This window comes from Populus trichocarpa, chromosome 16, assembly GCF_000002775.5.
Source record: "Populus trichocarpa isolate Nisqually-1 chromosome 16, P.trichocarpa_v4.1, whole genome shotgun sequence".
Lineage (NCBI taxonomy): Eukaryota > Viridiplantae > Streptophyta > Magnoliopsida > Malpighiales > Salicaceae > Populus > Populus trichocarpa.
The window spans coordinates 7,095,776-7,110,557 of NC_037300.2; the positions used below are offsets into that span (position 1 = coordinate 7,095,776).

Sequence of the window (14,782 nt, forward strand, 5' to 3'; positions counted from 1 at the left end):
CTTGCAAGTCCACTCGCATCGGGCCTTCTTTCAATTGGGCTAAGGGCCTATTTGAGATTGCGGTAACGGTTGTGGTTCAAAGTGCTTTTCGCTTAGAAATGCATCAAAATGATGTTTTTTTCATTTTTTAAAAAATTATTTTTGAAATCAGTACATCAAAATATTCTGAAACATATAAAAAAATTAACAAAAAAAAATTGAAATTTAAGGGAAAGCGATTTCAACCGCCTTCCCAAACGGTCTCTAAATGTTTGGATCTGACCCCTTTCTATTTTTTTCAAGTTTTTTGGGTGTTTTTATTTAGATACAATTTTTTTTTAAAAAAGCTTAGCTTGATATTACAATTATTACTTATTTTTTCATGATTTTAAAAAATATTATTACTTATGGGAATGTTTATAATTTGTTTTCAATTATTATATACCTAATATAAAAATAAAAAAATAAAAAAAACTTATGAATATTCAATAAAAAAATTAGTTTTAAATTTTTTAAAATATATTTTTATAATTTTATGAGGTTTTATTTGTTTTTGTCTTTAATCACATTTAAAATATTGAGATATTATTTTAATATATTTTAAACTTGCTTTTAGCATTATGATATGTTTTTGTCCAGAAAGAAACTTGTAATTAAAAAAATATATTTTCATCAAAACAATAAAGAGATGATTAATAAGAAAATGGAATATAGATTAATGAAACGTATTTTCCTTACTTATTTTAAATGACTAGATTTAAAATATTAGTGCAAACCTTTATTTTAATTATTAGTGCCTTTATTAAAAACCATGCTCCTAATAATTGTTTTTTAACGTTTTGTTGTTTTATTTTTAAAATAGAACTGTTTTACAATTATATTATTGCTTTCTTTATGGATAATTATATATTGGCATGATATCCACAAAGTTTTTGAATAATTGGCTCATTAATATTGAGTTAGAATAAAATAATTTTTTCCCTTAACTTTTTTATTGTTATATATATGTATTAAAATTTATTGTTTTGATTTTTTTTCATGTTCTTCCATAGAAATGATTAATTCATAATTTTTTATTTTTTTGATTGAAATTGCTTTCATAATTATAATGAGTTTTTGCTTAAAATGCTTCTCATTAATTTTTTTTTTGTTGTCAAAATTAAAAAAATGCATGAGAAAATACAATTTTTTTTTCTTATTTATGGTTCTTTTTATTCAATGAATAAACCATCTTGCTATTACAAAAAAACATTTTTTTTAAAAAAAATTACATGAAAATATACAATTCTTCTAAATAATTTCATTCGTTATTTTTCCTGCAAGTGTCCATAACTATGACAGATAGTTGAACCCTAATTATCTTATTTTGAAACTTAACCTAATTTAATATCAACACATTATAATGTTAATATTCAATGTTAATTAAGATTTTTCAAAATGATTTATATTTGAAAATATATTAAAATAATATTTTTTATTTTTTAAAATTAATTTTAAAATTAGCATATCAATACAATAAAAAATATAAAAAAAATCGATTTTAAACAAAAAAATTTAAATTTTTAAAAAATACGATTTCAACTACGTTTCCAAACATTATCATTATTGAAAAGTTCTGTATAGCACTGTGCGGGAAACTTTCCAAGTATTATCTAATATAAACATCATCTTTTCCTCTACTGTGCTAGTATTTTTTTAAAAATGTTTGGAAATATAATAAAAGTTATTTTTTAAAATATTTTTTTATTTAAAAATATATTAAAATAATTTTATTTTTTTATTTTTAAAATTTATTTTTAATGTTAGGATATTAAAATAAAAAAACAAAAATAAATAATTTAAAACTAAATTTTTTTAAAAACAATACCGAACAGTTCAAAACTTCAAAACCCAGCACACTTTTTCTCTATCATCTCCACCGTCTATTCCACTGACTTTCAAAACTCAGAAGTCAAACACAACGGCCTTCAAAAAATAACAAACGTAAAACAAGCAGTAACAACAACGTTTTCTCATAATCCCCAAAACAGAGGATCCAACCCCGCCCCCCTTCTCTCTTTGATCTCCAAGAAGACCCATAAATAGCATAAAAAAGACGAAAAAACACAGTTTTCTCGTCAATAATAAAAAAACTACAAGAAATTTGTTTTACTTCGTTGATTTTTTTGGAGAAAGAAAAGAGTGACCAAACCCTAGTGTCATGATCAGATGCTTTAAGGTTTACAGTAATCGAAGGCAAGACCAGCATGATCAACTCCAGCAACGGCATGATTTCAACGTCATCGACGTCGGCGAACACGCAATCACCGGGGTTAAAGACTTATTTTAAAACCCCAGAAGGACGTTATAAGCTTCACTATGAAAAGACACATCCTTCTGGTCTCCTTCACTACGCCCATGGCAAAACTGTTACTCAGGTTTTCTCTTTTCTATCTACTCCATTTCATTTTTGAGTTCTTATATCAATACCCATTTTGTTAATCCGATTCCTTCAACTTTTTTTTGGGGTTAATTTTTGTCTCAAAGCGTTTTGGGATTGCCCATTTCGTTAAAAGCTGAATAGTTTAAGAATATTTGTTTTTTGGTTTTTGGCTCACTAATTTAATAATTTTTTGTCATTACATTTGTTGAATGGTTTTTCTTATCTTGTTTTATCATTAATAATTCATTAATTTCAAGGGTTTTTATCAACACCGTAATATGCTTGTTAGAATCAACATGTACATGTTTATCTGCTAAATTTGATATTCTATCGTCAGTGTTAGAGGCATCTTTTAGTTAATTTGATAATGCCTAGCTGTATATTTTGTAGATGTCTCAATTTCAGTTTTTGAAAAGAAATTTGATTAACAGGTAACCCTAGCTATTATCAAGGACAAGCCTGCCCCATCAACACCGATGGCCCCACCTTCAGGTTTCAGTACGGGCAGTGGTGTACGATCAGCTGCTGCTAGGTTGTTGGGTGCTAGTAATGGAAGCCGTGCGCTTAGCTTTGTTGGAGGGAATGGTGGGAGTAAAAGTATTAGCAGTAGCAGTAGTAGTAGTAGTAGTAGTAGTAGGATTGGATCATTGGGGACATCATGCTCAAGTAATTCCATGATCAATTCAAATTTTGATGGGAAAGGGACTTACTTGATCTTCAATGTAGGGGATGCCATCTTTATAACTGATTTAAATTCTCAAGATAAGGTAACTTTATATTTTTTGTTGGTCTTTTTTAATGGAAACAATGGGGAGGCATTTAAGAGGTTCTTTGTTTGAATATAGGAGGACCCAATAAAATCGATCCATTTTAGTAATTCAAATCCTGTGTGCCATGCCTTTGATCAAGATGCTAAGGATGGACATGATTTGCTTATTGGCTTGAGTTCTGGGGATGGTAAAATCTTAACTCGAGGTTGGATTGCATTTCTTTTTCTTTATTGAAAATTTAAGCTTTCTGATTTTAGTGGCTATATTTTTCTTATTGCAGTCTACTCAGTGTCACTGAGACAGCAATTACAGGATGTTGGAAAAAAGCTAGTTGGGGCCCATCATTATAACAAAGATGGTTCTGTTAATAATAGGCAAGAATATCTATAGTGCCTTCATAGTTCGACCATTTCTTTATTATGCATGCTTGTACTTCCAGGCTGTCTTATTTAACTGATGATCTTCTTGTTAAAATATCACATATGCATACATAACTTCAACGAGCTGTGAGAATCAGTGTGACTTGATCATAATGCAAGTTACAAAGTAAGGTTGCTTAAGGAACAGTTTTATAATTTTCATTTCTTAATTTACTTTTGAATATTTATGACTCATGAATCATCAAAATATCGAAGATAGGTTGCACACAAAGGAAAATGGTTTGGGCAAAGATACTCTCTTTTGTTTTCATTATGAGGTGTAGGCATGATTATTCTCAACATCCTAGATATATTTGGATCAAGGTCATACTGGTGTGGGATGATTTGATTGCAAAGTAAGAAAATGAAGTGAGGTTTTTTAATTAGCCATGTTTATCAGTTCTTTCATCTTTCAAGAGTGATTATGATTACTTAGGAAATTGGGAAAGCTTCCAGTGGATGGATTCTGGGCTGTTATCAGAATGCACCACTGAGTGACATAGCACATATTTGAATTTGTAGTCTACAAGTCTTTTTCAATGGTTTATGGATTGGAAAATTAGAGATTCAATGGTTTAGGTTCAAGGATAACAGTTTATATGGTTTGTAAATGGAGTTGGGGATGAATGGGAAGGGCGGCTAGCATCACATTGGTGGGATTTCTAGAAATCATCCCTGTAAATCTTCAAAGCACAAGACACCCTTGCATTGTAGAGTCGAACTAAAATGCATAAAAAGTTATTCTTTTTGTTGCCTGCATGACCGGGTGCTGCCAATGCTATTCCCTGTGAAATCAATTATAAAATGGACCTTGAAATGTCCAAGAACTTGTATTGTGTGGGTAACCTTTTCCTAACAGTGCAGAACTTTCTTTAGGCTACAAATAGAAAAGCTTTCGAGCAATCCACACCATATAAACTCAAAATGGTTTGTTGATCTTGCTTGATATCTTCTAGAAACTCTGAAATCTTGGTTCCCCTTTTAGGAATTAAAAGAACAAAAATCCCCCGAGTGGAGATGTTGGATAAAAAAATCATTTAGTTAACATATATATAAATATGTATATATACACATTGCACTTATGATAATTGAGTATTATGTACAAAACCAATTTAATTAATGCTGCTTATTATCAACAGTCGTTGTATGAGTATTGCATGGGTTCCTGGAGGAGATGGTGCTTTTGTTGTTGCACATGCTGATGGTAATTTGTATGTCTATGAAAAGGTAAGCCTCCAACATGAAAAGGATTACATTGTCCTGTCTTCCCAAAATTTCTTAGTTCAAGATGTATCAAGAGATCTTAATATCTATTCTATTACTTTTCTTTTCCTCTAGAGCAAGGATGGTGCTGGTGATTCTTCATTCCCTGTTATCAAAGATCAAACTCAATTCTCTGTTTCACATGCCCGCTACAGTAAGGTAGAAGAGTTTGTCTTGTTGGAATTAAAGTACTATGTAATAGTCTTACTTGATTGATGCTTCATAAACTAAGTTTCTAATGGTGCAAGCAATTTTTAACTAGGAATTATTTTTAAAATCAGCAAGCAATTATTCTCTGTTGTAATTTACATGTATGGTAATTGACACCATGTATCTATTACTTCACCCTTTATTAGGTAGCTCCTCAATAAATACCATAGCCAAGTATTGTTCAAATGTCCATGAGACATGAAACCATTTTGCATTTTGTTCCCAAGGTAAGTTCGATGTAATACATTGAAGTGTAGAGATGTGCAACTGACACCATGATTGAGATTTTAAATCTTTCTGCAACATTATGTTTTGCTTGTTTAGGTTCATTCTTTTAGTCAATAATTACTCTCTTCTATGATTGTTGGAGACTTTATCTGGCAACTCAGTTTTCACTCTTGTATTGTTCTAACTGTTGTGTGGAAAGCAGTGGCTTCACTGGACACTGATCATCTCACTCTACAACTATAATCAATATAGTGAATGCTGTTGTTTTCTTCGTGTACATGGAGGGTCATGTGCTTGCCTTCTGGGACAATTCTTCACAGTCAAGCCTGCTGCTTAACAATTAGTGTTGATTGGTTAACTTTCATCATATGTATCTTGGAATACATGTATTTGTGCATGTTTGTGTGTAAATTTGCATGTGCTCATGTTTTTGTGGGTATTATCAACTTATGACTGCCATTATTGCTTTGTTCAGGTGTTAAACAAATTGGATTCATGGATGCAGTTGTAGTATAAAGTAATATAAAGAGTAAACTATACTTATGCCCATATAGATTCATCAATGTTCTCTGTCCGTATAGTTAAAAATTTCTCAATATCACCCCTCTGGTTTTCATGAAGTTCCCTGTGGTAAACCCTCCTTTCAAGTTATATTTGACTTTTTAAAGGTTTCTTTTAAGTATTTTTGTGAGATAGTATCACACATTGGGATTTGAGAGGAAAGGATGAGAGACAAGTGAAATAAGAAAGAGAAGATTGTAAAATTGAGCCATCCATTAAATTCAGATAGCTATTTAATGGTCACGGTTAATATTGAAACTTTTTGGATACTACAAGGGTAACATTGGAGTTTTAAAGTTAAGTTTACCGTTGTATAAAGTATAGTTGAAACACTGTGAATTAAATAATTCAAGATTTTAGGTTTGTTAATTGCTTATGGAACATGCCTATTTGGTTACTCTAAATGTAAGAAGCGTGCAAGATAGGTTCCTAACATCTCGGGACTTAACCCAACTGATGTTTACATGGTTGCAGCAATTATATTGTGCCAATGGAGAGATCAGTGAAGCAGGGCTCTGTCGCTCAACCTCATTTGTAGTTTTTCCAATTTCCCATACCTACTTGTGTTTATCTTGGTTTATTTATTTGGATGGTATACATATGTGGTTAACTGCTTTTGTTAGATTTGTATGTCCATTCCTCATTTCCTATCTTCAAATCTCCCATCCAAAGGCTTTCATCCTGCTCTAGTGATAGAATAGTTTTCTCCTTCTTATATCTTGATTTATATACTTATCCAACTAAATATGCAGTTCTTTCCATGACTCCTACAAACTGCATGCAGAGTAACCCAATTGCCAGATGGCATATTTGCCAAGGTTCAATCAATGGCATTGCTTTCTCAAATGAAGGGGCCTATTTAGCAACTGTTGGAAGAGATGGTATAACACTTTACATATCGTTGCATCTAGTATTTTTCTTGTTTTTTCCTGCGTTGGTAGGTAGTGTAATTGATCTTAGTGTTTTGCTAGTGCAGGTTACTTGCGAGTCTTTGACTATTCAAAAGAACAACTTATATGTGGTGGGAAAAGTTATTATGGTGCTCTACTATGTTGTGCTTGGAGGTGACTAGCTTTACCAGTTTTCAAGTCATAATTTATTGCTATCTTTTGAAAATTTTCTTCCAATATTTTGAACTAGTTGTACACACGGGAAAAGGGCCATTACTCTGAGTTGATATAGCCTAAGACCCTTTTACATTCAACCTTCAATTCTTTCTTTTCTGTTGGTCTTTTGCGTTTGAAATATTTATATTGTCTTCAAGAAAACTGATGATGAAAAGTGTCACCCTCTCAGCATGGATGCAAAATATATTTTGACTGGAGGAGAAGATGACCTAGTTCAAGTTTGGAGTATGGAAGATCGGAAGGTTGTTGCGTGGGGTGAAGGACACAATTCATGGGTAAGATTCTCAAATCATCATGGTTGATTATGAATTACATGATTCTGGTCATCTTATACAGTTCTTATCTGATGGTGCTGGCAGGTAAGTGGAGTGGCTTTTGATTCATATTGGTCATCACCAAACTCAGATGGCACAGGGGAGAATGTTGTGTACCGGTTTGGTTCTGTTGGTCAGGTATGGTACACATTTTTTTTGCAATTCATGGTTGACTTGTTCCACAGCTAGCTGTAATCAGTTTTAAGTTCCAGGGCAGATGGAGCTCATAGGAATTGAATATGATATCCAAAAAACTAATATCTGGGTGCTGAGCATGATATATCACTTTGGTTTAAGTTAATATTCTAGTGGAGGTGCCCGAGATTTTTAAATCCTGGGAGGGTGCTTTCGAACAGTGATGGTTCTAAATAAGCCATATGATGAATATTTTGTATTTTAGCTCTAGGAAAACTGCAGAAATAGGGGAGCATTCATATTGATGGAAAAAACATATCGATTGCTATAAATAAAAGCACAAACTATGTCAAAACATTAATTCGATGAACATACCTTGCTTATTGTCTTTTAATAACTACTATTGCTTTTATTAATTTTTAATTACTACTTTTAGGCATTCTACCTCAATACAAATTCTAGTAGATGTGTAAATCCTACATAAACTCTGTGCCATCATGTATGCTAATCTCATTTCCATATAATATTTTACTCAAAGGGGGAGACAGAAACTCGATTCTATGTTTAGTCAAATTGCTGTTGAGTCCTGAGAGGCACATTATTAATTTTTTTTTTTTTACAAGAGGCTCATATTTGGTAGTGGTGATTCTGGGTGGTGGTACACCAATGCCAAAACATCAACAATGATGTGTGTGTATATATATATATATATTTTTTATTTTTTTTCATATAGACCAAACACCAAACAATTATTTTCAAGTAGTTTTTATCTACATAGCCAAACAATGAAAAATAATGTATATTCTAGGAAAACATCTATCATGTAGAATATTTTGAAAAAACAAGTTTTTTTTACAAGAAATGGAGCATTAGAGTTTCAATAAGATGATATTTTCCATATTGTGTAGTTGGGCAGTGGGCCTTCACTTTTCTCTAAAAAGAAGACAAATAAACAAAAATATGTATTTTAATCTTTGATGACTTTTTTTTATGATTATATTTAGTTTTGCAAATACACATTAGCATGCATGATACATTTAATTGTAATATTTTTGTGCCACTTGTACAGCACACATGCATAGAACCTGGTTAATATAAGAGTTTAGGGAGTTGTTTAAAGACTACTTGATCAGATTACAAGGTTGAGTTATTGTGATTATTCTTGTTTGCAAACAAAAAAATAATTTAAGTGTAATTTTAGTTGCTAGCGCAGCTTAAAACCATTCTAATTGTATATTTTAGCTCGAAGGGATCAACAGTTCCAAGGAGAAGTGAAAAAGATGAGCACTTGAGATAAAAAAATCGAAGTATGCCCTAACTCTTTCTCCAGAACCTTCTTAGGAACTTCAATCAAAATACATACTAACATGGTGATAGATTTATTAGTCCCTTTCACGACAAGATGAGGAACACAACTTACTCACCAAGAATATTAATGATTCATATAAATCACTTATTTGTAGAAGCCCCAAATGGTGCCATCTAGCATATCTTAACCAAACCCTTTGCATGATGGGCAAGTTCGGTTCAAGTCTTCATTGATCAATGGATCTATAAGCCTATTAATGAAGCAAATTCAATGAAGCAATGAAGCAAGAAATGGGGAGTTCACATTCTCATCATCTTTGGTAAAACCAAGTCCACCCCGTAGACATTCATAAATGGCTTTTGTATATTTGCAATGTATTGGACCTCTGTCTTAGTGTTTATTTTTCAAACACCAGTATTAGAAGCTGGTTGAGGTACTTTTGCTAGAGTGAAAACCAATGCCTGCAGCAGTTAAGAACATGTGGTATGAGTTAAAACTGAGACTTTGGCGAGTGACTTGATGAGATTGAGGTGTGATATGTATGGTCATCTATGACTTTCCTTTTCTAGTTTTCCCCAGTTTTTCGACTCCTTTAAAGACTTCATAAGTAACCATGTTGCAACTTGTTTGTTCTGTCAACAGGACACACAGTTACTTTTATGGGATCTGGAAATGGATGAGATTGTAGTGCCATTACGTAGGTGCCCCCCTCCTGGTGGATCTCCTACTTTCAGTACTGGAAGTCAGTCTTCCCACTGGGACAGTGTTATCCCAGTTGGAACTCTGCAACCTGCTCCTAGCATGCGTGATGTTCCAAAGCTTTCTCCTGTAGTGGCTCACCGTGTTCACACGGAACCTCTTTCTGGTTTAGTATTTACGCAGGAATGTGTTCTTACTGTTTGTAGAGAGGGCCATGTAAAAATCTGGATGAGACCTGGAGCCTTAGATAGCCAGTCAGGCAACTCGGAAACCATCCCAAGTACCAGTTTGAAGGAGAAGCCATTATTGTCAAGCAAGATTGGCAGTTCTACATATAAGCAATGACCAAATTGTCATGAGATTCCAAGGCAAAATGGATCTCTTTTTCATTGATTTGATTTGAAATTGCTGGTGTGGCTGCCCATCCCATTTCCACAGTTGATTTTCTCAGAGTTAGAGCTGGATGAATGTTCTGATTGCTGGGGGATTCATCAACTGGGTCCATTTGTGCATTGAGAGATAAAATGCCATTTATGGCACTAAGAGCTCAGGAGGGAGAGAACCCCCTATGTAAGTACAAAACAGTTGTTGCTAGGATATATCTTATATAATATTTAATTTCTGACAGAAATAACTGGAAGTTACTCTCTGAGATTTACATTTCAGAGGTGCATAGGAGTTCATTTGATTCTGCTGGTAATGAAATTTCACAATAGCTATATAATTTTTGCCGGATATCATGAAGCTCTATCACATGTGATAAGCTTTTCATGTTATGGCTATAAGGTATTTATTTCTCTTGGATGTATCCTTGATTTGGAAGAAAAATTATTCTTTTGGTTAGTACTAGATATGGGTTTTGACACTGAAGTTATGCTGAGGAACACTGAATTATGGGAGACTAGTGCTGTATTTGTATTCATTTTGTTTTATTCTGGCAAACAAGGTGAACTACACTATACCGTGTTAGCAAGATTTTTCCTTGTGATTATGTCATGATCTTGTTCCCTGTATTACCCTTATCTGTTTAGCTACCAATCCACCTGGGAGGTTTCCCTGTTCGAATCTCCCTATGGATGACTTGGCCTGCCAAAACCCCATATTTTAAGGTGGTAATATAGCCCCTTAAATTCTGTGGTGGTCAAATTGGTACCAAACACAAACTACTAACACTAACCGCTAATTGCTATTGTTGATGCGTGCCATTAATGAATTGAAGAGGAAAAAGAGAAGAAAAAAAGAAAAAAAAAGGCCGAAGATAGGAGAGGAGAAAGACATGCATCTTGCGAAAACGTTGTTTTTCAATTAATTATCAAAAGTGTTAATCTCATAAAAATATAGGTAAATAGTTTAAAACAAATAATAAAATGAAGTCTAAAATAGAATAAAATAATTTCCTATTACAAAGTGAAATGAAAGTTTTATAAAATAGACTTGTATGTGTTCTTAGATGTGTTTAATCTTTTCATCAAATAGGGAAGAGTTAAGTTATTCTTTTATCTTCTTTGACTATACACATGTAACTTGTGACGTGGATTTGGAAAGAACTCGATCATCAAGTATATCTCCTGACAACTCTAGTAGTTTATTATGGATTAGAATTAAATTGTTGCAATATATCTCTAGTGATTTAAGCGTAGTTTAAATAGGTTGCCCAACTTAATTAACTAGGAATTGTCGTGTCTTGTCATTCTTTGTAAAACATAATTTGTTTAACCAAAATAGTATAATTAAGGTTATCAATTCTGTTTCGGTTGACATTTTATTTTTCTTATCAAAATAATAAATTTTGATTCTAGCGTATTTAAAATTTAAATTGCACTTGGATGGCAAAAAACAACTTTATATTATTTTATAACATATATATTTTCTTTCCCTTCCCCAATTTCCTTTCTTTTGTCCACCCAATTAGACCAAGACTTCTAAAGGCCATTGTAGAGGCAAGGCTGTTAATAAGGGCACCACCAGGAGTGGAGCCTGCGGCTTAATTTGACTCAACACGGGGAAACTTATCAGGTCCAGACATAGTAAGGATTGACAGACTGAGAGCTTTTTCTTTTTTTTTTGATCAAATGTTAGAATTTTATAGATAAAAAAAGTAGACTAGCTGGAAATCCAGCAAGCCAAATATACAAATGTACATATCAAGCCAGTGGGAACAGGCTCCCAACAAGCACAAAAGAAGAAAACAACCGAGAGAAACAAAGACCATCGGTTAGATTGGGAACCCATATGTTTTGGTGCCAAAGATAACCGAGGAAACCAGCAGGAGATCACAAGCCATAAAGGCACGCCAAACACACATTATATAAAACTCCAGAAGACAAAGCAAGGGACCATGAACCACGTGAGGACAAAGGAGGACCCATCAGCATAGTGTTTCACATGAAGCCAGGATGCATGAACCATGCATTCACGCAGCAGAAATCATAAAGGAGATAAACATGACGTGGAGCTCATGTTACAGGATTCCAGCACCCATAAATAAAAGAGCAAAGCCACCCGAAACCAAAGCCTGGGGGGGTCCCACAACAGAGCTGTGACACGTATAACCATTTTGCATGAACCATGCACACACGCAGCCACGGTTCCCAGTAAACATGACTTGAGAACAGGCCACCCATGCTGAGACTATCAACCCACCTGTAGAAGCAAATGATCCTTTTCATAGAAGTGGAAGACGATATAGAAAAGGATTTGAAAGCGTCTGAACACTGTAGCAATCTCCCTAGACCGCCCATCAAATACCCGTCTGTTTCTTTCCTCCCAAATGAGATATACCGTGATACCCAGTGAAACCCTTTTCATTCGAGCCTCCAGATTATTCCTCTGAGAATGGAACCCACGTATAGCACTGGCCAAAGTCTGCATGGTCCTCCCAATCCGCAGCCAAGATTTTATCCTAGCCCACAGACGACATGTCCATTCACAAGCAAAAAATAAATGACTATGGGACTCTTCCACTTGCCTACAAAACAAACAATTGGGATCAGTAGGGATGAACCTCAACCTGTCCCGAGTCTTAAGTTTTCCCAGAACAGCCAGCCAGAGGATAAAACTGTATTTAGGTAGTGACCACTGTTCCCAAACCACTCGGCCCCATGAGACAGCTGAACCAACAGGTCTGAAAAATTCATATGCATGGGAAAGGAATAGACCTGCACCAGTAGACCAACCACTCAGTAGAGTAATACTCGACTCAGAGTCCCCACAGCGCTGCAAGAGGAGGTCTTTAACATAAATGATAGCTTTCCACAGCGGAGAAGAAGAATGATGTGCTTGAACAGACCAAATGGTGCCAGAGTTGAGATAAAAATGATGAATCCAACGAATCCAAACCGAATCCGTTTTAAGATGAATATTCCATAATTGCTTGCCAAGAAAGCTTCGATTACGGGCCCGAAGATCATACAAGCCTAGACCACCTTCTGTCTTAGGTAAACAAATAGTTTTCCAGGCAACCAAAGCTGAGGTACTTCTGTGGATGTCTCCTGTCCAAAGAAAATTTCTGCAAATGCTGATTATATTCCTCGACACAACTTCAGGAATCGGGAAAATATTCAGCCAGAATTGGACTTTCCCAAACAGAACAGAACGGATGAGTTCCAAACGGCCAACATATGTAAGGTGCTTGCCAATCCATCCTTGGACTGAAGATTTCAAGTCCTGCAAAAGTGGTGTGAATTGACTGGCAAGCAACCGATGGGGACTTAGAGGAACCCCAAGATATGTAAAGGGAAAGCTCCCTTCGCTGAAACCGGATTCAGTGAGAATAGACTGCTTTTGAGAAGTGCCAACACCTCCAAAGAAGATGGATGATTTTTGTGGGTTGATGTACAAGCCTGAAGTCTGTCCAAAGAGGGCAACCTGTTGAAGAAGACAACGGACTGAAGATGGGTCTCCACGGGAGAGAAGCAAAACATCATCTGCAAATGCAAGGTGGCTGATACCCTGCACTGCACACTTTGGATGGAACCGAAATCCTTCCTGATGGGAGGCAAGCTTGAGTAGTCTGGAGAAATATTCCATACAACATATAAAAAGATACGGAGACAAAGGGTCTCCTTGTCTCACTCCACTCTGCCCCAAGAAAAACCCATGAATATCCCCATTAACTGCAACAGAGTAAGAGGCAGTGGATACACATTCCATAACAAGCTGAACAAAGTGAAAGGTGACGAAGAAGGCTATCCAAGAAGTTCCACTGGACAGAGTCGAATGCTTTTTTGAAATCAACTTTCAACAAACAACGGGGAGAGAAGCGCTTCCTGCTATAGTGTCGAAGGAGCTCTTGGACAAGGTTGATGTTATCACTCATATATCTCCCACCTAGAAATGCATTCTGCATGGGGCTGACTATGTCCTTTAAAACATGAGCAAGGCGACCTGCTAAAAGCTTTGCAATAACTTTGTAGATAACATTACAACAGGAAATTGTCCTGTAATCAGATGGAGAAGAAGCATGTGCTGATTTAGGAACCAAAACAATAATTGAGTGGTTAACCTGTTTGAGGAGGCTGCCCGAATGGAAAAAATTATGTACTACCGCACATACATCCCCTCCTATGACATCCCATGCTTGTTTGTAGAAAAAAGAAGAGTAGCCATCAGGTCCAGGGGCTTTCTCATTTCCTATGCTAAACACTGCTTTTCGTATATCCTCTGGAGAAACCGGAGCAAGGAGAAGGTCATGAGAACTAGCTGGAAGACATGGACCACAGTGAATAACTGCACTGTCAAGTGGAAGGATGTCCTGGGATGAGCCAAGCAACCGTTGGTAGAAAGACACAAATTCATTGCCAACTTCCTGTAAAGATGTGCTAAGGCTGCCATGGCTGCACATGATGGCTGGAATAAAGTTCCTCCGATGATTTTGGCCCAGGAGAGCATGGAAAAACTTGGAACCTTTATCACCGTGCTTGAGGAAGTTGCATTTGATCTTTTGACTGAAAAACTGTTTCTCCGCAAGCTTAATAGCAGACAACTTTGCACGAAGAGACCTGTCTTGGGCCAATAAGAGTTGGTTGTCCATGTCTTGCTGCAATACAGTTTGATGGTGCTCCAGCTCAGATTCAAGCCGCAATACCCGTTCCGATATATGACTATAATGAAGACGATTCAGCTCCTTCAAGTGCCCTTTCAGGAGTTTAAGCCTACGACATAAGATGAACATAGGGGTGCCATATACTGGAGAGAACCAATGAGAGGAAACCACCTCAAAAAACCTATCATGGGAAGCCCACATGTTAAGGAATTTAAAATTCCGTTTACCCTGCACAAACGGATCCAGACGAACCTCTGCAGGGGAATGGTCAGTAAAGGCACCAGGGTTGCCAAAGTGGACAC

General features: G+C 35.3%; 1 protein-coding gene across 2 annotated transcripts; it reads left to right on the forward strand.

Moving 5' to 3' along the window:
* The first annotated feature begins 2,004 nt into the window (after nt 1-2,004).
* LOC7467620 (uncharacterized) lies at nt 2,005-10,427 on the forward strand. Of its 2 annotated transcripts, none has more exons than XM_052447973.1 (11): nt 2,005-2,396; nt 2,833-3,168; nt 3,247-3,376; nt 3,452-3,545; nt 4,730-4,817; nt 4,929-5,012; nt 6,637-6,733; nt 6,829-6,916; nt 7,149-7,254; nt 7,339-7,431; nt 9,380-10,427. In XM_052447973.1, exons 1-11 carry the CDS (start codon nt 2,226-2,228, stop codon nt 9,779-9,781), a joined length of 1,689 nt encoding a protein of 562 aa, XP_052303933.1. In that variant the 5' UTR covers nt 2,005-2,225; the 3' UTR covers nt 9,782-10,427. The 2 variants fall into 2 exon arrangements, with proteins under 2 accessions (XP_052303933.1, XP_024443474.1); XM_024587706.2 differs by having other exon boundaries at nt 2,006-2,396; nt 3,247-3,358.
* Nucleotides 10,428-14,782: the final 4,355 nt, after the last annotated feature.

Excerpts from the sequence above, each read along its gene's own strand:
- LOC7467620 (XM_052447973.1), top strand. The coding sequence starts at position 2,226 with ATGATCAACTCCAGCAACGGCATGATTTCAACGTCATCGACGTCGGCG. Across the intron at positions 5,013-6,636 it reads CACATGCCCGCTACAGTAAG|AGTAACCCAATTGCCAGATG; the intron begins GTAGAAGAGTTT and ends AACTGCATGCAG. Across the intron at positions 6,917-7,148 it reads CTACTATGTTGTGCTTGGAG|CATGGATGCAAAATATATTT; the intron begins GTGACTAGCTTT and ends TCACCCTCTCAG.